This window comes from Chamaea fasciata, unplaced genomic scaffold, assembly GCF_029207755.1.
Source record: "Chamaea fasciata isolate MVZ Bird 193981 ecotype frontalis unplaced genomic scaffold, bChaFas1.0.hap1 SCAF_3, whole genome shotgun sequence".
NCBI classification, from domain to species: Eukaryota; Metazoa; Chordata; class Aves; order Passeriformes; family Sylviidae; genus Chamaea; species Chamaea fasciata.
In genome coordinates, this window is record NW_027094088.1 from 108,617,408 (window position 1) to 108,639,960 (window position 22,553).

At 41.9% G+C, this 22,553-nt stretch overlaps 1 protein-coding gene across 5 annotated transcripts in view; it reads left to right on the forward strand.

Moving 5' to 3' along the window:
- RCAN2 (regulator of calcineurin 2) overlaps positions 1-22,553 on the forward strand; it is an 80,079-nt gene that overhangs the window by 51,819 nt on the left and 5,707 nt on the right. For 2 of the 5 annotated variants that reach the window (XM_066180046.1, XM_066180051.1), the window contains 2 exons: positions 15,728-15,901; positions 18,551-18,722. In XM_066180046.1, coding sequence (XP_066036143.1) covers positions 15,728-15,901; positions 18,551-18,722 — 346 coding nt within the window. Of the gene's footprint in view, positions 1-15,727; positions 15,902-18,550; positions 18,723-19,712; positions 20,341-22,553 lie in introns of those variants that run through there. The other 3 variants (XM_066180048.1, XM_066180050.1, XM_066180047.1) reach the window with 3 other exon arrangements.

The following is a 22,553-nucleotide window of genomic DNA, read 5'->3' on the forward strand; positions in this document are numbered from 1 at the left end:
GGAAGTAATTAGGACTGGGCTGTGTAGACCAAGTCATGTCAAATCAATGTGCCTTCCTTGTTTGACAGGGCAATGGGATAAGTGGGATAAAGGAGATGTGGAGTGTAGATATTTTGACTAAAGCTTTCACACTGTTCAAGTCATTTCCATAAGTAATCTACACTCCAAATTTAATTTCCATAAGGTGGGTGCATAGTTGTTTACAGAATGTCTAAACCAGAACCAGTTCATTCTCAAATGGTGAAGCCATTTAAGTAGATGAGCTCACATGCTCCTTCCTGAAAGCAGGTTGAGAATGATGACAGTAGTCAAAAAGGAAAAACCTCAAAAAAAAGTGGGAATGACACTGTCCTGGTAGGGCAGGGTCAAATTTCTGAACAACCCTTGGTTAAACAACAGGATGAAATTTAGTGCAAAAAGAAATAAATCAAAGTCACATCTGTATGAAGACATTCACATGATTAAACTGTTGTCTGTTGCAAATCTCTTGAGTTCTTATGAATTGCAGTGGATAATTAGCAGCAGTATCACACTTTTCTAAGCAAAAAAAAAAAGTGGATTCACTGAATGGTTTGGGTTGGGAGGGACCTTCAAATGTCATCTGGTTCCATCCCCTGCCTTGTACAGGGACACCTTACACCAGACCAGGTTGCTCCAAGCCCCATCCAACCTCGCCTTGAACACTTCCAGGGAAGAATTTCTACCTTAGGTCCAATCTAAACTTGCCCTCTTTAGTTTAAACTCATTGCCCCTTGTCTGTCACTACAGGCCATAGTAAAAGTCTCTCTCCGTCTTTCTTATATATCCTTTAAGTATCCCAAGGCTGCCATAAAGCTCAGAACTCCTAAAGCCTTCTCTTCTCCAGACTGAACAACCTCAAGTCTCTCATCCTTTCCTTACAGGTGAGGTGCGCCAGCCCAAGTCTGCTGTTGTAGCTGTGCTGTTTGTCGCTGGTGAGACTGGGTAGACTTTTCAGATGCACATTTTCTTGTCTAGAAAGGAAATTTCATGTTGCTACCTTGTTTACAGAGCCTAAGAAGAAAACCACTGATGTGTGAAAAGTAGTACCTTTATCTTTAGAAACAGCTGATTCCATGAGAGGAACTGCAGGGCTGTGTGACCAGCCAGCTTTCTGCAGGCGGCTGCCAGTCCTTGAACCAGAATCTGAGAGTTGTTGAGCTAAAAAAAAATTCTTATTAATCAGGACAGCTGGGAACAAAGCCAAATGCTGGGCAATAGCAGAAATGAGTATGCTGCTTATGTTAGACAGAAGTAAATTATTGGTGTACTTAAAATTTTAGAGGCTTGGGGGCTGATTCCTTTTTGCCTGTTTTTTTTTTTTTTTAAATAAGTAAATAAAGAAGATATTTAGCTATCTGCTTCATGCTTTTGTAGCAATTTATTAGACTGACACTGTTGAAAAACTGCAGTGATGTAAGCAAGCTGCCTGCAATCCTAACTCCCAAAGTGGTGACATTTTTTGGGAAAGGGCAAGAAGCCTGGCATACAGTAGCAGTCACGAAACAGGAGTTTAGTCAATTCATGCTGCATCCTAGAAAACAGTACAGAATATTTTTTCATGTCATTGGCTCAGTGTAAAGTCCCTGCTTAAGCTTTAACTATTATACAGTTTTATAGTTTATGTATTGTATAGAAGCAGAGCAAAGGATAGTAACAATTCTCTAAAGAGAAGGTCTTGGATAAGGGGAATTTACTTTGGGAATAAGTAGTTGGTAAAAGTATGGTAAAATGATGGTATGATGGGAATGTACATTTGTACATTTGTGTGTAAAATGAGGTGTGGATGACAATGTTGCAGATTGGTACCTATTTAACTACTCTGTTTTAGAATCATGAAATTACAGAATCACAGACTGGTTTGGGTTGCAAGGGTCCTTAAAGATTATCCAGTCCCACCTCCTGCCATGGGCAGGGACACCTTCCATAGACCGGGTTGCTCCAAGCCCTATCCCACCTGGTCTTGAATGCTCCCAGGGATGGGGCAGCCAGGGCTTCTCTGGGCAACCTGTGCCAGGGCCTTACCACCCTCACAGGGAAGAATTTCTTCCTGATACCCAATCTAAACCTGACCTCTTTCAGTTGAGACTACTTACATGAAGGTACCCTCATTGGTTTATTATCTTGTAATATTTTCCATAAAATTTGAAGTTTATATGTAGCAAATCCAGTTCTATTGTGTTTCTGGTTTGAGTATCCCTTGGAGAAAGTCTGGACTATGCTGAGCATGACTGTATTCACATTTAGTTGATAATTTGCCCTTCTTAATTAAATACTAATATCCCATACTGATTAAATACACAATTTTCAATTTAAGTTCTAAAGAGTAAATTCTGTTCTTGGGACTACAACTGATGCTGCTTTTGAATTGCAGTAATGTGCAGCTAGACGCAGGCACAGTCCATGGATCAGGCAGAGTGGTCTGGGACACCCTCTGTACTCTGAAGATGTAACTTCCCCAGTGAACAGGTGTCTTCCCTTTAGTTTGAATGACTACTTCCACCAGGTTTGGCATCGCACTTCTTCTCCTGTCGTTTAGAATCTGTTTGCACCAAAAGATCTCCTGGACCTCAGACTCCTTTAGTCTGCACTGTGTCATGGGAGGCTCAGGTTGGATTCCCCAGAGGGTGATTGGGCACTGGGTGGGCTCCCCAGGGAATGGTCACAGCCCCAAGGTCGACAGGAGCTCAAGGAATGTTTGGAAAATGCTCTCAGGCACAGGGTGGGATTGTTGGGGTGTCCTGTGCAGGGCCAGGAGTTAGACTTTGATCATCCTTGTGGGTCCCTTCTAGCTCTGGACATTCTCTGGTTCTACACATCTGTCTCCAATGTTCCAGACTGGCACAAGGGTATTTGCAAGGCAAATTTGCAACACAGAGCCAGTGTGAAACAGTGCCACAGGGCAAGAAACTATGGGATACTGATTATTTTTGTGTCCTACTTATTTGTAAAAAACCTGTTCATAAAAAGAAGAATATCTCCATTTGTTACCACTCTGCTTGCCAGTCACAGGGTTTGTTTCTTCTCACCAATTGCTCTGGATCTGTGGACTGCAGCTTCAGTTTCATAATCCCAGTCTAGTATCTTTTTAATATCATGCTGTTGCTGATATATTTTTCACATCAGGAAATGAAAATCATTTTATGAAGGGCAGTGCTAGTTTTAACTCTAATATAGGATTAGTCTACTTTCCAATTCTTGTTTCTAAACAGAATTCGTGCCAACTGGAAATTTTCCAGTTGGTTGAAAAATGACATGGGAGCAGTTTGGTCAGGAACATTTGCTTTTTCACCCTGGGGTTCCTTCCATCTGCCTAATAAAACAATTATATCACTGTAAGACTGAAATTCCCTATGTCCTGTCTGGAAGTGGATGGTACTAGTGGCTGTTGAGTCAGATGGAAACCTCTGCTTCTTTTTCTGCCCTTTTGTACCCAGTACAGAATCTGTATCTGTCATCTCAGCCTTTTTGGGTGCTGGAATCTGCTTACTAAGTCCACACAAACCCTCTTTTCCTGGCCTGCACAAGCCCGGTTTTCTGATGTGTGCTAAATTCTTGATGTCATGAGGTACTAAAACACTATAAAGTTCTAGAGGCTAATTAAGCATTGTGGTGTATACAGGAAATTAAAACATGCTGTTGAAATCTTTTTAATAGGCCGGTAAACCACTGTGTGGTGTTCCTTTGGTATTTCAGCATCTGAGCTTGAGATCCTGGCGTCCTCTAAAGACTGGGACCTCTGATGGGGAAGAAAACAGCTGGGGAAGAAAAAGTGTAGAAGTATTTCAAGCACTTTTATTTTTCCACTGAAATTTATTCAAACTGGAAAGCATCTTCAGTTTTTTTGTAAGTCAGTGCTGAACTGGGGGTTCCAGTGACAACAGGACATTTCCTTCTCTTCCAGCCCAGTGATGATTTTTTCTTAAGTTTCCTTTTTTTCCACTTCCTTACGTGTTTATCTCTGATACTTTTGTTTATTCCATCAATTCTGAAACACCATTTACTTGTAGTTAGTGTAGGTTTGCTAAAGACTCCACTCAGCCACTTGACTGGAGGCAAAGTATTCCCATCCTTGGTTTATCTTCATTGTACAAAGAGCCTCCAATCTCAGAGGCTGCAGCTCCTCGGAGCTGCTCAGATGTACAGACAACAGACCTGCTTGAGTAATTTGCAAATGAAGTGTAAGACAAGGAATGACAGATGGTGGAGACAGACTGGGAAGAGCAAGGAACAGTCAAACAGCACAAGCAGAGCGTTAGACAGTGGTCACAGTACTGCTGGTTGTGACTGGGGGGTCACTGACTGTGGGCTGCAGAGGAAGTAGAGAGAGGATGATGATGATGAGAGGATGTGCATTGGTGTGTCAGGAGTTTCCCTTGATACCTTTTTTCATCAGTTAAGTAACACTTATGGAGCTGCATAATACTAAGTTCTATTCTGCTCTCCTACTTGTTTTTGTTTGGTTTTTTTTTTTTTTTTTTTTTGCTTCATAGTCACTTTCAAAATTGTCAGTGTCCTTTCCAAATCCAGACAAGTTGAAACTATATTTTTAGTCCTATTCATGCAGTTTGCAGTGTTAGAGGAGAGGGAGAAAGCATTCCCCATGACTGATGAGAACAGCTGAAATGCTATAAATGTTGATCACTGTAGGCAAAACAGTAAATCAGGAACGGGCAATGCAAGCATTTTATTTGTTTAAACTGTCCCATGGCTTGTTCTTGTTTATTTTTCTAGTTTAACTGGGTTGACAGTGTCAGGGAATAAGTAATGTGCATTTTATGGTTGTTTTACAACGGTGCATCTCTAAGAGTATAAATAAGACACAGTTTCTCGGCTCTTGGTGTTGCCTTTATTGTAGTTCATCCTTGCATTTAGCATTTTGCACACTGACGTCCTGATTCTGCATCACAACAACGGAGGTGTCCCCTGACACTTTCACAGCCTCGGTAACAGATTTTTAAGAGGCTGAGGTTTCTATACTCCGGTGGGGGATTGTGTAGAACCAAAGTGGTTCAGAATGAGTTATGGAAACTCTGGTTCTACTCCCATGGTTTCCTGTGAGCCTGTGGTTTCCCACCATGATTGTGGGTCTGTCCTGGCTTCAGTGTCACCACATGAACAGGGCAATGGGGTGGCCTCAGAAGGCTTGAGGAGATGAAATTACTGTTGCCAAAGATCAGTGAAAAACAGTGTCATAAAGCTTTTCTTACAGTATCAAAGTTTATACAGGTAATGGGAAGCAATTCTTTGATGAGAGGGTGGTGAGGCCCTGGCACAGGTTGCCCAGAGAAGCTGTGGCTGCCCCATGCCTGGCAATGTCCAAACCAGGTAGGACAGGGCTTGGGGCAACCTGGTTTAGTGGAAGGTGTCCCTGCCCACAGCAGGGATTTGGAACTAGGTGAGCTTTAAGGTCCCTTCCAACCCAAACCATTCTATAGTTCTATGAATATGAATAATTTTCACACAGCTTCTCATAATAAATAACTTCAGTCCTAGTTTTGTGCACAGGTTTGACCACCAGTCCCTTACTTATTATTGTCTCTGGCACTTCAGTTTGGTTGTGGAGGGTTTTTTTTTTTTTTTTTTCTTCTCCTGGAGTGGCAGCTAACTATTTTTATGAAAGATACAGGCTTGTGTCTACATTACCCTTTTGAGTCTGTGCTGGGTGTTCTCATGAGGCAGATTTTCTGTTGCTCTTCATTAACTGTGCTTTTCATTCACATCACAGAGCAGTTCATGAACTGGATGCCTTTCAGATGAAATTCATATAGAAGATGCACTCTAGTCGTGTGCCTGATATGCTCCAACTGCTAATGGGCATTCAATCCATGGCACCTGATCAGAAAGTCCTCAGCACCAACTGTTTTGCTGCAGAGATCTGCTCTTGGAACATTCTTTATTAACATAAATGTAGCAGCTTTTGGTAAAAAACTAATTAAGGTTGTTATTCTTCCTTATTTTGTGTGCTGAATTAAGATAATAAGAACTTTAGAAACATACACAGTAATTTGTTCCTTTTGCTACCAATTAATTGTTTGGCTTAACAACAGGAACAAGACAAAAGCGATAGCTGATATTTTACTATGAACATTCTTAAATCCAATGCAGATGAGCCCCTTGGAGTTCACAAAAGACATTATCTACTCAGTTATTGTTTGAAATCTTAAAGCAAGGAAAAATAGGCTGTTTTTTCAGGACAGTCTGAATATTTGCTTTGTGTCTTTGTTCTTAGCATTCTCAAGCCAAAATGCAAGGCAGCTATTTGGAAAACAAATGCATTAAATCATCCACAAATCTGTTCAGGTTTTGATTTTTTTTTTTCCACTGCCAGATACAATGCAAAAGGGAAAAAAAAGACAACTATTATGTGATGTTCCACATTAATAGTAGCCAGGACTGGAATCAAATGTAGCTTTTCAGGAAACAAAGAATAATGTCTCTACAGAACACTCCCCAGCACTGGGGTTGAAACTAATAGATCTGGTCATAGAATGTGCACTTTGCCAGCTGGTTTGAAAGAGCACTTCCAGCATTTCAGGAAGCTCATACAGCATCTGGAACTGGAGTACTTCAAATATGGTGTGCTCAGAAAAGCTGTGGCTGATGATACAGTAAAATAACAGTGCTCCTATAAAGAAGAAATGTAAAGTGTGGATTTTTCTTTTAGCTCAATCGTTGGGTGTGAAATTGAATTGAGAACTCTCCAAACTATATTAAATCAGCCCCTTGGCATTGCCACAGGAACAATTTATTTCATCTTGAAGGAGCCTTTGGTTTCCAGATCAGTGGAGCTAAGCAGGAGGAATGTGCGTCACATTGAGGTAAACAGGGATATGAGCTGGTTAAAAACAGAAAAGACAACGCAGCAAAATTCTGTGCCCCTGACATTTGTCAGCCTCTTCTGAAATGTGAATGCATTTCCATTAAGCTTTGGGGCAGATATTATCTCTGTACCTTTTGTTGTGCTGATGAGCTGGAACACGAAGGTAAATTTATTTGGTTCAGCTGATTTTTCAAGAGGGACATCTGTGTTGTTCTGTTCACTGGGATGTTTTCAGTGCTGTCATGCCGTGGTGGGCATGTAATGCAGTAGGGCTGGTGAGGGATGGATGTCTCTTCCTGCCTTAGTCCCAGTGTGGGGTGGGACCAGCAAACTTCTTCCAGCTCCTGACCTACTTTTGCCATCAGGGCTCTTTGAGAGATGACGAGTTACAAATGTCTTTACAACATTGTGTAACATCTGTTATACTTCCTCAAAGTCCTTCTCTGGAACAAGACACTGGATCTGTAAGCAGTAAGCATTACATCAGATATTTCTGCTGTCAGAATGGTTTTGGCACAATGTGGAGGGCAGTACACTCAATGCATCCTTCAGGGTCTAATAGTTCTATGTAGATGCCTCTGAAGTGCCCCTGGTGTGTAAGGGTAACACACCAGCAGGTGTGAGCCATGGACCAAGACTGTGTTTTGTGGCCAGTTTAGGGTGCTTCTGTTTAGGGTTGGTTCACTGCAAATTGCAGAGCTATGAGGCCATTGGGCATCACTTCTGAAATACAAACTGCATTCTTTACATAGTAAAGCTTAAAAGTATTTGGCTCCCCTTTATCAGGATTGCAGTAGTGCAGGCAAATCAACCTTTATTTTACTGGAGAGAGCAAGATTTAATGCATTTTGTAACGCCCCCCATCTTGAAGCCCAGCCTTAAATTTTGTTTTGGCTTTACTGTTTCATTTCATCTCTGGTTCACAATTTACCTGACCTTCACCTCTTGAAAAAAGGAGAAAGCCAAGCCTAGAAAAACAAACTGAATGGACTGGGGTAGCAAACTGGGTTGGTTTGTTCAGGTACTTAGAGAATTGTTCAATTTTGGAAGATGGTAATTAGTGCCATGTAGATAAACCCAAGCTCTTTCCAGCCCTCACACAATGCTGTAATCTAACTTCACGAAGAAATGAGCAGGGCTTTGCACTGAGTTTCAAGGTGAGGAACACACTTTTGGACAATACAGTAACCAGGAGGTTATTGCAGGGTGCTTTGTGATCCTGATTACCTGACAAAATAGCCAGTGTTCCCTGGTTTTCCCCCCTTTCAAAATATCTCACGTGTAGAAATGTCCTTTTAAAATGTACCTTGTTGAATGGCAGGTGGAAAGACATATTTTTCCATTGCTGTTGCCAGCTGTGGGATTGCGTGAGGGTAACAGAAGAAACTTTCTGCAGACCAACATTCAGACATATTCAGTGTGAATATTTTATTCAAATAATACCCTTCCCCACTTGCAAGGAGGGAGTAGGAAGATCCCACACTCTCACCTACAGCTACCTACAGTGAAAGGTGAAATAAAAAGCTACAACCTGGAGACCTTTACCTTAAGGCAATCTCTAAATGGTAAATTTGCACTTTTTTCTCCTGCCATTATTTAAAGGCAGCAGGACAAGCCCATAGGGATTCTCAATCATCGCTGATTTAAAATATTTCCCCTATTTACAACACTCCTGGAATTTTAACTGAGAATCAATAGCGGTTTTTCATATGCACTACCAGGATTTCCCAATGAGTTTCATCTTTTTAGAAGCAGAGAATTTGATCATTGAAGAGCCTGTTGCTTACACTGGCTACTTGTGGGAGTTCTTGCTTTTAAGGAATTTTCACATGTGAGTTGTATCAAGCTGCTTGCTTGTTTTGTGTGGCTCATTAAATAATTGTTAAAAGCACTTCAGGTGAACCCAGTTCTTTTAAGTTTTCATTAGACAAATCAGGATCCCTTTTTGTTTTCTGCTAGTCTTTCCTCTCCTTTTGTCTTTGAGAACCATAGAAATGCATAGTGCTCTTCTCTAATCTTTCCTTCTTAGCCTTTTCATCAAAGTAATTAGGCTTTTTTTCTATTTCTGGGCCAGTGGCATTTTGATATGTTACAGGTCTAGTGCTAAGTAACAGCCTCAGTTTAAGTCTAAATCTTTTAACAGGCAGTCTTTGTTTAATATCAGCACTGTTGGTTATTTTAATTCTGCTAATCTCTTTCCCTTCACATTATTTATTGATTTTCTTACACACAGATGCAGCAGGAAACACCTCATACTTCGTGTTCTCTTTCCCAAGGCAAGATCCCAGAATCCCAGGATGGTTTGACCTGGAAGTGACCATCTCATTTCAGCCCCAGCCCTGGGCAGGGACACCTTCCACTACATGAGGTTGCTCAGGTCCCTGTCCAGCCTGGCTTTGAACACTTCCAGGAATGGATATCATCTGCCTTTACCTCCTGTGACAGGTTCACAACTTCTCTAATCATCCTTGCAGTCTTTTGTTGCTCTTCCATCTTGCCTCCATCTTCCTTAATCATGGATGAGAAGAGCACCACACAGTATCCAGGCTAGGTCATTACAATACCTTTCACGTGACATTGACATACCTCAATGCTGAAATCACTTCAGCTCGTATATTATAGGCTTCTGTTTATATTTTTGTTAAATAAAACAAAATAAAGGATACTACTTTATCCCTCTAGAAGTAACTGGTGTGCCCATCTTTTTTGCTATAAACAGAGAATTAATCTGTTCTTAGATTGTTTTTGGTACAAGACTCTTAAGTGCACAGCTTCCACAGTTTTACCAAATTCTGTCTTTTTTCTTGTGAGAGCTCTCATGAGAGCTTTGTAGGGTTGCAGCCAGCGTGGCTTGTCTGGAAACAGAATACATTCAACTCTGAGATAGGAGTTTATGTCTTACAGGGATATTTTTATCCGGTACAGAGCTAATTTCAGGAAAAATTAATTTCATAATTGCAAATTATATCCCTTTCCCTATTGTGGTTAGTTCCTTGGGGTATCTTTTACGTGAATGAACAGGAAAAATTAAAATAGGAAAAATGCTTTCTTTATTTGCTTGCAAAACTCTAGGAAAAGCATTAGGCTAAAGTTCTAAATCACAGCCATCTCCTAAATCAAATGTGTAGCAAGGGTGATAATGAGTGTAAACACACTGAATAATGAAATGTAATTTGGGTTCTGAGTTCTAGGGCTCTAATCCAAAGCTCGCTGATGTCTGTGGAAAAGCTTCCATTGATTTGAATTAGGCCTTGGCTTTTGTCCTGAATGAACACAATACCAGTGGAGCTATTCATGAAAGAAATGTTTGGAAATAAATCACAGGAACTTGCTGTGTCAGAACCCAATTCACTTGCTAATTATAGCTGTCATGTTTTACAATGCTCATTGTGTCGATACTTTGTCATAGTCCCTCACATGAACTAACCAAATTCAATCTTAAAAAAATAATTTGCTGCCGCTGCTGTTGTTTCTGGATCATTACTCTGATGTTTGAAGCCTTTTTTAACTTCTAGACTAAACCTGTTTATGCAAACTGTTTCCACTTGTTTTATGCCAACGTAGTCTTCTAGATTTATTCCATACAGTGTGATTTGTCCTTGCTCTGAACACTACTGGTAAATTACTGATAACTGTCCTATCTCTTCTCAGACTTTGCTTTGTTTTGCTAAATAAGCCAAGCATTTTCATTTCTTACTTTGTAAGTTGTTAATTTATAGAATTATGGAATGGTTAAAGATGGAAAAGATCTTTAAGGTCATCGAACTCAACCATTAACCCAGCACTACTGTGATGACCACTAATCCATGTCCCCAGGTGCCACATCCACCTGCCTTTTGAGCACTCCCAGGGATGGTGATTCCACCAATTGCCTGAGCAGTCTGTTCCAATGCCTGTCAAGCCTTGCAGTGAAAAAATTGTTCCTAATGTCCAGCCTAAACCTCCCCTGGTCCAGCTTGAGGCCATGTCCTCTTGTCCTGTCACTTGTTCCCTGGGAGCAGAGTCTGACCCCCACCTGGCTGCCCCCTCCTGTCAGGGAGTTGTGGAGAGGGAAACTATTCCCCCTGAGCTTCCTTTTCTCCCGAGCTCCCCCTGCTCCGTCAGCTTCTTCTCATCAGACTTGTGCTCCAGATCCCTCCCCAGCTCTGTTGTCCTTCTCTGGACTCATTCCAGCACCTCCTGTAACCTTTAGTAGGATCTACTCCCATTAATCTGCTTAGGATACAGGCAAGAAATGCTGCATTTTTAATGAGCTGCTATAGTGCCCTATACCATGCTGTTAATACTCTCCTTGCTTTACTGGAAATTTCCAAATATACCCAGCATCTTGTTTACCTCCCTATGGCTGCATTTCACTGATCACTGTTACCATGTGACTTGCAGGTCTTGGTCCCTGATGAGCTTCCATTTAGTGCTGGAAATAGTTTTTATTCCAGGAGGGCATAGGTTTGCCCTTGTCCTCAGAGGCTTTTAGTTCCTGTCTGTCACTCCAGCGCTCATTTCTTCCTTGCATGGTGCTCTGTTTATTCTCGGCATTGGCTGTCCTAAATGATAACCATCAAGCTGGACTAATCAGCAGCTTTAATTAGTATGGTCCTACTTTGTGCTAATTTCGTTAATTTAGAAAACAAACAAAAAAAGAACTTTGGAAACTGCTAGAGGCACTGAGTGATGGGAGCTGACAGAAGGTGACAGGAAAGAACTGGGGAAACGTGCCCAGTGTTGGACAAAGGACAACATGAAGACATGGCAAGGGGCTCATGAGGGAGAAGTGAGAACTTGGTGAAGTGAGGGTTGCTCACATTTTCCAAAGCATTATTTGGGCCTCATTGAGACATACTTGGGATGGATGAAGACACTCCAAAATCCCAGAAATAAATGTGTAACTCTTGACTTTCTACATTTTGACTTTTTAAGAAAAGCAACACTGCTGCTTAACTTTGGATGGGTTTTCTTCACATGTTTTGAAAGTGCTCTGAAAGTTCAAGGATTTACTTTCTAAAAGCATTTTAAAAGTACCAAATCCCAAAAGCACTTTAAAAGTCCCGAATTGAGAGGATTATGAGTCTTGAATAATTTATCTACAAAATTTGAAAGGGAAAAAATTTGCTTAGGTCTTTAAAATGTATATGATATATTTTCTTATAGATTGGAATGACTCTGAAAGACTTTTATCCAGATAAGTGCATTCAGCAGATATTAGAAGTCACAGGCAATAGCAATTAAGGCATAAGGCATTTCCTGGGAATTTATATCAAGCTGGGAGGAGTGGGGATGGCTCAAAATGCAGCTGAGGGCCATTAACTTCACTTGATGATTAATGACCTCTGCTGAGGTCATTATTATTATCAGCTGAAAACGTAGAAAAGTCCAGATGCATGAATCTTTTTAATGGGAGTTGCAGTTTCAGTCAGTGCAGTGGAAGTGTCCCCACTGTGGATAGGCTGCCCTGTAATAATATCAAAGAGAGGGCTTGATTTTCCTCCTCCCCGCAGCATTTTCAGGAGTGTTAATCAAGGCTGGGTCTCTAAAGCTGTGCCAGTATCAAATTGAAAAGCAAGCAGAATGAAGTCCATAGTGCTTTAAAGTTCTCCTAGTGTGGCAATGGCATCCAGGACTTAATCAGCTTTTTCTACAGTTCTCCATTTATCCCTTTCGGTGCCTAATCAGAGTGAGTCTCAGTGTAATTTGGGAATTTGCCCAGCACATTCCTTGTGCTCACTGTTCTGGGACCCACTTTTAGAATCGTGTCCTCCCTAATGTTGTGTCAGGTCCCTCACCAAGATCTGGGCTCTGGGATGTGTTGCAGAGAGGGCAAACACACAGCCCTGACTGCTGCATCCAGACAGGGAGCATCTCTTTATTAATAAGTAGTCAGTTGGAATAGATAACTTCCCAGTGTCCAGACAAGTCCATCCATGGTTCCTTCCACTCTTCTTCCACTTTTTTTTAATATGGTGAATGATTTCATTGTTGACTTGTAGAGAAACTAAGAGCTACTACTGGGAAATGTTCACCTTGCTGCTCATTTTTACCTTATGACACTTCTGTTATAATATCTTGATCATCCTACATATATATATATATATATAGATACCTTTATATCTCTCACAGAATCATAGAACAGTTTAGCTTGAAGAGCTTTAGGATTAACTGTTAACCCAGCACTGCTAAGTCCCCTACTAATATGTATTTAAATTTGTTTACTTAATTTTAAAAATTTACTGAAGAGATCTGAAATAGGTAATAAAGACAACATGAAGACATAAGCTTTGATCAGTCACTTTATTTTTTATTTGGACTATGTTTCTGAATGCTGTGTGAGTCCTACTTTACACAGACACTGGGCCCCTATTCTTTTCTCTCCCTTCCCCCAGCCCTTTTTCCCTGGTCATTGTAAAGGTTGTAGCATCAAAATTCCCATCAGGACAGGACTGGGATGACTGCTGCTTTTGGCTGACCTTTATACAAATGCTACTGGATGTAGGCTTCTGCTCAGGAAAATGGAATTTTTCAAAAATATAAGCAAAGCAGATAAAATGCATAACTGAGGGGTGAAATGTTGACAATTTGTGTTGCCCTGATTCTTTAGCCTTCTGATGACTGTTTACATATTTCTAGTGGAGTCTCTCACGAATGTAACATAAAAAAGTAGATTGTTTTCATTCCAGTCTGTGATGGACTGGTGAACTGACCACTAGGGTCAGAAAGGTGTTCCTCTCATCTACCAATCTTTAACCAAACTCCAAATCCTATTTAAATCACAAATGATAATAAACTCTCTCTTTCTCTGCTCACCTCTGAACCTGAGTGAGTGTGGTTCTTTCGTGTCCCTAACGGCGACAAATTTGGACATTGGGTGGTAAGACTATACCTGCTTGTACAAACCTATGCACTTCACACTGTTTTGAGGATTGCTTCATGCCTTTAGTCACTCTGCCAAACCACAGAGCTCTTGCCTCCCTTTTTTCTTTTTTCATTCCTCCAAAGTATCTCCTGCGGTGAGAGGAAGAGGTGAGTGAGGTCAAGGCAGAATGAAATGAAAATCATGAAGGCTTAATAGACCATAGGGAGGTTCCTTTGAAAGGGTGCCAGCGATGGGATATCAGTTATGGGGAGGAAGAGCACAGAGCTGGCAGTGAATGAAAGGAGATGGGGCACATGCTCTGTGGTGTCACAGCCCTGGCCCTGGAGCTGGGCTCTTTCCCTGTTTACTCCTTAACAAATGTCTCAGTCTGACAGTAGTTACTCCCACGGTGCTGTTAGTGCTCCCTGATGCAGCTGCACTGTGCTTCAGGATGCATTTTTCTGAGAAGTTCTGAATTCTTTTTTTGCTTGTTAGCTCAATAGACTGAACTGAAGTATCGATGAGATTATACAAATTTTATTTTCTTTTTTATCTTCTGTAATCTCTACCAGATATGCACTGTAAGGGAAAAGAAATTGTTTTCCTGGATGAAAAGCAAAGAAGTCGTATTTTAAAACATGTAAAATTGTGAGGACTTGCAGAGATAGCAAAGAAAACAGAATCCTGAAATGGTTTGAATTTGAAAGAACCTTAAAGATCATCTCATTCCAGTTCCCCTTCATGGGCAGGGACACCTTCCACTAGACCAGGTTGCTCGAAGCCCCATCCAACCTTGCCTTGAACATTTCCAGGGATGGGGCACCCACATCAGTTTATTGTCAGTATACATTAGGTTATTGTAATTACACAAACCCCTGACATAACAGCCCTCACTATATATGAAATGGTGTGGCAAATCATCTCACCAGTGTGGGTGTGTTTTGGGGTTTTTTGTTTTGTTTTGTTTTGTTTTGTTTTGTTTTTGTTTTCCAGAGCAAAACACTCCTAAAAGCAGAGGCTTTGTTCTGGCTGATTCTCCATCTTACAAAACTTCAAGTCTTGATTGCAGTAGTTAAAATGCTTAGATCTGAAGTGTGACTCACTGGATGGCAGTCTGAAATCGGAGTAAACATGAAGGCTGGACTAAGTAATAACTGCCCCCTTTCAGCCTTGGCATTTTATGAATCAATGCTTGTGTGAATGGAAAGACGTGTGCAAGTGTCAGAACTGATTTAAGAACTTCAGATTTATTTGATGGTGTGGAACTTAGTCCTCTGTGTGCTCACAGCTTGCAGAGAAATCATGGAGTCTGAGCCTCCAAGGCTGCCAAAATGCCCTGAATTTCTGTTCAAGTCCATGGATGTGGTAAACTTCAGACCTTCCTTTAACAATGTTAAAACATGCCTATTTTTGTCATGAGCTTTTGAGAGTGTTTTTGCAGCTAGATATTTTGAAGCCTGAAGTTTGTCTTTGGGACAGATAGCTGTTTTCAGTTGTCCAATTTGTTTCCAGATGCTGCAGGATGTCTCAAAGAACAAATGTGTATTCTCTTAAATATTTAAATGACAAAGCATCCAGAAAAACATATCATGCCATACAAAATGACCCTGCAGTGCTGATGTGGATGTAAGCCTCAGTTGCAGCCTTTGTCTGACTCCACTGTAATTCAGCACAATGGCTGCTTCTGTGCAGATGAGCCCTCTGTTGTCTGGTGTTTTCAGTCATGTGCCCTTTCAGCTTCATTTTGTATGTCACTGTCATAGATTTGCTCAACTTTTATGAGAAGTTCAATAGCTGCTGGGTTCTCAATTTAAAGACTTCTTCCCCTAAACTTTTTGCAGAGTTCAGCGCTACTAGACCACTGCTTTCCTTAATTTCTCTTCACAGAGCCTTTATTTGACTGTGGACACCTGTCCCCAAAGGCCACAGGCTGAACCCTCCTGCTTAAACAATTGTCAAGTTTCAGATTGTTATTTGACTCAGACTGATGTGACAGAGCACAAAGTTAATCTTCAGTATTATTTCTTTTTCCTTTGCAGGAGAAATTTGAAGGTTTGTTCCGTGCCTATGATGATTGTGTGACATTCCAGCTGTTCAAAAGCTTCAGGCGTGTGCGGATAAATTTTAGCAGTCCCAAATCAGCTGCTCGTGCCAGAATAGAGCTGCATGAAACACAGTTCAGAGGGAAGAAGTTAAAGTTGTATTTTGCACAGGTAAATAAATCTGCAATCTACTTCTGTGTTACTGCACAATATTTCTATAAAAGCTATGCACTAACACTGAATAAAAGTAATAAAGGTTTCTCCCATGCCCAATCTCTTTGGCAGAAGATTAGTTAAACCTCCTTGTGTTGACTGAGCTGTTTCTGTCCTGAGGTTCTGCAGTAAATTTAAAGGACCACTTAGGACCTAAGTTGCTCATTCAACACACAGAATTATGTATCTCAGAGGTGATTTACAACACTGGGTGTTTTCTGTGGGTAACTCTCTCAACTAACCATAAGAAAGTGCTAATGTAAGGAATCCAAGTGAATAAAAAGGTGGGACTGGATTACATATTTGGCTGCAACCCTGAGCCACAGTCCGGCTTCCTCCTGCCTCTTTGGCTTTTCCTTAGTGAATACATAAATTACAAATACTGAATTCTCTAAAAGGAATTTATTGAGTCCAAGTCAAGGGAAGAAGGTAGGGGAAAAAAAAAACCACTCCCAGCCTGGGGCTGTAGGTAATTATATCCATCTATTGGAACTGTTAGGTGGAGGTTCAGTTCTCTTTGGCCAAGGGGGAGAAAACATAGATCTCCCACAGCAGCCTGGGCCACAGCCAGGACAGAGAAAGCTGAGGGAGGTTGAGAACCCAACCACCAGCTCTGCTGAATGCAGTTTAATAAATTGATGTGGTCACTGTGGCTTATGAGACACCCACTAGTGTTTATAAGCAATGTAGGTATGCTTTGAGCTGCTAGGTTGGCCCTTCAGAGGTCTGAGGATAAGGGCTGGCTCACTTGAAGGTATCAAGCAAACCCATAATGTTAAATTTTGAGCATCTTCATCCTGGTCAAGAATAGGAGCTGTTTTGAGCCTAGGCAGGAACAGAACCACAGGAAGATGAGAAGCTACAGCTGTGAAAAAAAATGTGCTTAACAAGTTAGATGAGCTCAGATGATCTTACAGCTGGATTTAGGTGTTAAGAATCTGCCTCAATCCCATTTTCTATGCCCTGATCTCCTAAATCTGGCTCTGAAATTTTCTAAAAGGTTTCAAAACCTGCAGATAAGCAGATCTGACAATGGTATATTCAAGAGGCTAATTGGAAACTTGGGATGACAAGAAAAAGAAAAATGTGGACAGTAGTGATTAGTCTCCCTATCTAAGCTGATTTCCTGCAGAGCCATTCGGGTACCTGCACTATGCTCTCCAGTACACATAGTCTTACAAGAGCTCATTAGTCGTGTTCAGGGAATGACAGTGTGGCAGCAGCAGTGTCTGGAGCAGGTTCTGTCCTCAGCCAGGCTGAATAACCCTTTTCCAGACCTACAAGTTCTGGGGAACATAGAGTTGAGAGATTCAAACTGGCTGTTTGCCAACCCTGTTCTGGTACAGCAGGGTGCCATCCCAGGACCCTGGCATGTTTGCTGTCATGGAAATAGTTTATTGTTTCTGTGCTCGAGTTAGTTGTAACCTGGCTCAGGTATGACTGCACTACAGTTCACTTATGTCAAGGCTTCTTTAACATACTAGAAAAGAGCAGGAATTAAAGTAGATAATTTAAGATGGAAATAAAATAGGAACACTCAGTTGGAAATTACTAAGGAACATCATAGATTCCTTTTTCACTTCAACTAAAGAAATAAAATCTGTAGAAACCTTTCTGAAGTTACTCACAAGGGCTTGGTGCAGGACTTACTTGTGTAATGTCACTTTACCTAGGCATTTAGACCAGATCACAACACCTTTAAAAGGTGTTGTAAAAAGTACCTTTACAGCCTCAAAAGTCTCAGAACTAGCAGCTGTGGCTCCAAAGCTTTCCATTTATCCTGAAAGAACATACACAGGAGGCACAGACATTCTTGCTGATGTCACAGCCCCACACTGCGCATTTACTGCAGAGGCACCATCTGTAGGGCTGAGATGAAATTGATCTCCAGGCCTTCTCTTCTGAGACTGATGCTGAAACCCTGCCTGGGTGGCATTTGGGATGAGAGGGGTATGATTTGAGCAGTCATTCCATTTAGCCATTCTGTGGGGGTGAGAAGCTGGACATGTGCTGGCAATGTGCCCTGGCACCCCAGACATCCTGGGCTGCATCACCGCAGTGTGACTAGCAGGCCGAGGGACGTGGCTCTGATCCGGTGAGATCCCACCTGGGGTCCTGTGTCCAGCACTGGGGTCCCAAACACAGGAAAGGCATGTACCTGTTGGAATGAGGCCAGAGGAAGCCACAAAGATGCTCAGAGGGCTGGAGCCCCTCTGCTGTGGAGACAGGCTGAGAACTGGGGGTGTTCAGCTTGGAGAAGGCTCCAGGGAAATCTCACTGTGGCTTTTTAGTACTTAAAGGGGACTTAAAGATGGGAATGGACCTTTTAGCAGGACCTGTTGCAATAGGACAAGGGGAAAATAGTTTTAAACTAAAAGAAGCTTGTTTTAGGGCGGATGTGAGGAATGAATCTTTTACAGTAGGAGTGGTGAAACACTGGCAGTTGCCCAGTGAATGCCCCAGCCCTAGAAATACTCAAGGCCAGGCTGGATGGGGCTCTGAGCATGGCAGGAGGGTTGGAGGAGATGACCTTTAAAGGTCCCTTCCAACCCAAACCATTCTGTGATTCTATCCTGTACTAAACAGTGTCTTCGTTATGCTTTAAAGATTCAGACCTCTGAGACAGATGGAGACAAGCTTCATTTGGCACCACCACAGCCTGCAAAACAGTTTCTCATCTCGCCTCCAGCCTCCCCACCTGTAGGGTGGCAACCAATAGATGATGCAACACCTGTCATCAACTATGACCTCCTTTATGCAGTTTCTAAGCTTGGACCAGGTAAGCTTGTGGTCCTTGGGTGAAAATGCGTCAGGAAAAGCAGACAAGAAATACCAGTGTAGATAATAACTGCAGAGGGAGTTGGCATAGAGCTGGAAGTTGCATTAACATTTGGGTTTCAGTTGATGGATGTCACCTGGTTCTTTACTTCAGAATGAGTTTTGCCATGTGTAGGCAGAGAATTGTGTTATCTGCAGCTTGTCTTTGAGAGCTGATCAAAGCTTTGCTTACACCATTTTTTGTGCTGGAGTTTGTGCCTAGATGAGACATCTGATAGTTTAGGTGGGGACTGGACAAATGTTTGGTTATGGATGTGAGGAGTTTTTGCTGTACATGACATCTGCTCAGTACTGCATTCCAAGGTGCAGATTTCTCACTTGAAAAAGTGCACCTCCACTGGAGTGGAGAATCTGTCACGTTGTTTCTTGAGACAGAGCTACTGTTCCTCAGTCCCGGTGGGATTGCTCTGTTAGGAATGCTCATTTCCTGCTGAAAAACACGCAGGAGGAATGGGAAAAGTTGTAGCCTCTGTTAGCACAGGATAAATGTCAATGGATAATGCACCCAGGCTTTCTTCTGTCTTTCCATCTTCAGCTAATGGCAGGAGTTGAAGCTAGCTGGGATTGTCAAGCAATGCTTTCCCTTGGAAAATGCTCATCTGATGAAACCAAAACTTTACCTATGAGAGACTTACTTTTGATTTAATTACGTCATCTTTACAAAAAGTTTTCTTTCAAAGCTGTTAAAGCATCCTGTTTTAAAATTTTCAAAATGAGAAAGGTTCCAGTTTCAGGTCTAAGCAGTATCATTTACAAATTAATCTAATTTACATTCATAAGCCACAAGGAAAAAATAGCCTATTAAATTATCTTCATACCGAAATAAAACATTTCAGATCCAATCTAATAACAATTGTGGGGGTGAGCTCATGAAAATTTAGCAGTTTATTTTTGAAATTCTTGTGGGATGAGAGAATTGTTTTCTCCCCAGCTGTACTGGGAATGCTGCTTGCTCACCCTGAGAGCAGCTTCCAGTTGCAGACATCTTATCATTGGGGCGTTTGTGCTACTGCACCAAAGGAGCTCAGAGCTGGAGTGCATGGGGTGCAGGAAGATGTTTCGTGATTCACAAGGTTTGTTGGATTATCTCCTATCTTTTTCACATGGGATCTCTCACAAGAGGAAAATATATATCAAGGGATTCCTATGGTTTGTTCCTCTTCAGCAGGAAAGCCTGTGGAAAAAGGCAGTCAGGTGGAAGACTTCATATGATACTGCATATTATTATTTCCAGGAGTGGTACTTTGCTTCTAAAATGCTGAATAAAAGAAAAACCAAAAATCTCCTTTTTTTTTTTTTTTCTTTTCTTTTTCTTTTTTTTTTCTTTTCCCCTTTGATGGAGCAGTGTTATAAATGGAAACATGTAAACGAATTCCCGAGCTCGCTGGGTAATAAATCAATTCCTGTTCTGGAGCAGTGGAATGTGAAATATCACTCATTGTCCCACACTCCGGGACAGCTTTGCGTGAAGGTCAAATTCACCCGGATTTAAGGAGCCTGCAGGGAGCAATATGAAAAGCCATTGTGTGCTCTCTTCTTTCTATTTTTAGCACTTGTTAGAGGGATCAATTTTAGTTAACTGCAGCAGCGGGTTTAAAATAGTGTTGCTGTTCTCAGTTGTGCATTTACTATGTTTAGAATTTCATTGAAAAACAAATCCCACTAACACTCATTTCTCAGTATTGCAGCAGTAGAACACTGCTGGACATCAAACAGCATTGGTAGCCTCAGAGAAGAGATTTTTTTCATTCAAAAACACAGTTTAAAAATGTAACTACGGCTTATCAACTGTCAAAAAATACTCACTTGGCACAGTTGTTTACAGAGCTGAGAATGTTAGAATCTGACTTCCATGTCTTTAACTTGTGAGGAATTTTTGCTATATTAAATGCAGTGATTTGGTAAAATAAACATCTGAGGACCAGTAAAACTCATTAGCACTTCTAAATAGTGAACAGTGTCTTTGTGTGCCCTCAGCGTAAGATGGGTCTTATTGAACTACTTCATTGGGAATGCAAGAGGCACCACTTGGACACAGACGCATAATCCTTTCCCATTCCCTGAATCCAGGTCATCTCCTGTCACAGTATGGTATCATAATCATCACAGCTACAAAAGTAGAGACCAAAACTGTCCCTGGATGCAAAATGTTGGGAGATTTGCTCCATATTCCATGAGGAATATGCTGGAAGTGAGTTAACAGATTTGCCGTGTGCCAGCAGTTTTGGGACAGGTGTTTCAGCTGCAGCAGTGACAGGCTGGCATCTTGGAGATCTAATGGAACAGACTTCTTTGCATGCTCAAAAGGAAGCTGCTTTTGGTCCCTTCACATGGAATTGAGATCAGTGAGGGTGCATTTACTCCTTGGGGAAGATCATGGCATATTTAATTAAGTTCCTGGATGATTGATGTATATTCTCACTTTCTGCAGATGCAGAAATTAGGTTTTAAATGAGGCATGAACAGAGTGCTGTAGATCAGTCAGAGTCAGGAACCATGACTGTGCCTGGTGCTGACCACCAGCCTACAACCTCTTCAATATATTGCAAATAAAGGAGTGCAATTGTTAATCATTTTGATAGAAAACACTTCCACTGTCAAGAAAACTTCCAGTAGTTTGATATGCTGATGAAGATGTGAAGACATCAGGGCCTGGACTAGAGGACAGCATGGTAGGTTGCAGGCATTCCTATAGGTAAAAGCTAGCTCCAGCTTAGGCCAGGTGAGGATACAACCTGGACCTGACAGACAAACAACAAACAACCACCCCACCTTGGAAGCATATTTTGTATGAGAAACATTTGCAAGGTGGAGGGAGAAAGAGTCTTCAGGTCTAGGCTGTATCTACAGCAGAGCTGCTCCTCTCAAAGGACAGGCAGCTGTTTGCTATTTATTAGTGCAGTGATTTGCAAACCATCCTCTTGGCACTAGAGTATGCCCTTTCTTTTCTGGAAAGCAGTCCCTTCCTCTCTCTATCCACTCCCCAGCCAGCCTTTATCTGCCCTCCTTCCCCCACTGCCTCTTTATTCACAACAGTTGCCCTGTACCCCCTCATTTCTGACTCTGCACTCAAGTGCCTTTTCCCAGGATCCCAGGTGCCACCCTGACTTCCCCTTGCCAGCCTCAACCCCTGCTGCCTGCACTGTGGTTGCCCAGAGAAATTGCTTTTCTCCCATGGGTTTGATTCACAGGTCAGAGCTGCACTGAGGGGATCTGCACTGTACAGTAACACCCAGCACAGATCAGGGTGCTGAGCACTTTGCTTGCTCCATGCACTTGCTGGTGCAGTTTTGTACTCTGTCAGTGGCTACTTCCCTCCACAGCTTCAGGTACTGTTGGAAAATCAGTGCAAGGCACTATCTCCAGCAGCCCACAGAGACAAGTCTGCACCAGTTGGACTCCTCTCCATGTTACCCAGTCCCTTATCAGCATTCCAGCAGGCTTTGCACCTCAGGCTACACTCCAGGTCTTGTACAATACATTTTTCACATTATGAAGCACCATTCTGAAGTGTCACACATGGTGGCTCTTGAGTCCACAGTGATGGCTTTTGGGACACAGAGGAGACCTGGCAGCTGCCTGTGCCACTTGGCTCTTGAGTCTGGGCTTCATTTTTGTCTCAGAGCAATTCAGAAGTAGCTATTTGTGCCATGCTCTAGCTGGGCTTCTTGAGGATTCAGAGCACCTGCCCCTGCTCTGCCCTGCCCTTGGGTCACCCTTCCCTAGGGAAGGGGAAAACACGTGAGAGCAGGACCCTGCCCAGGAAATGCTG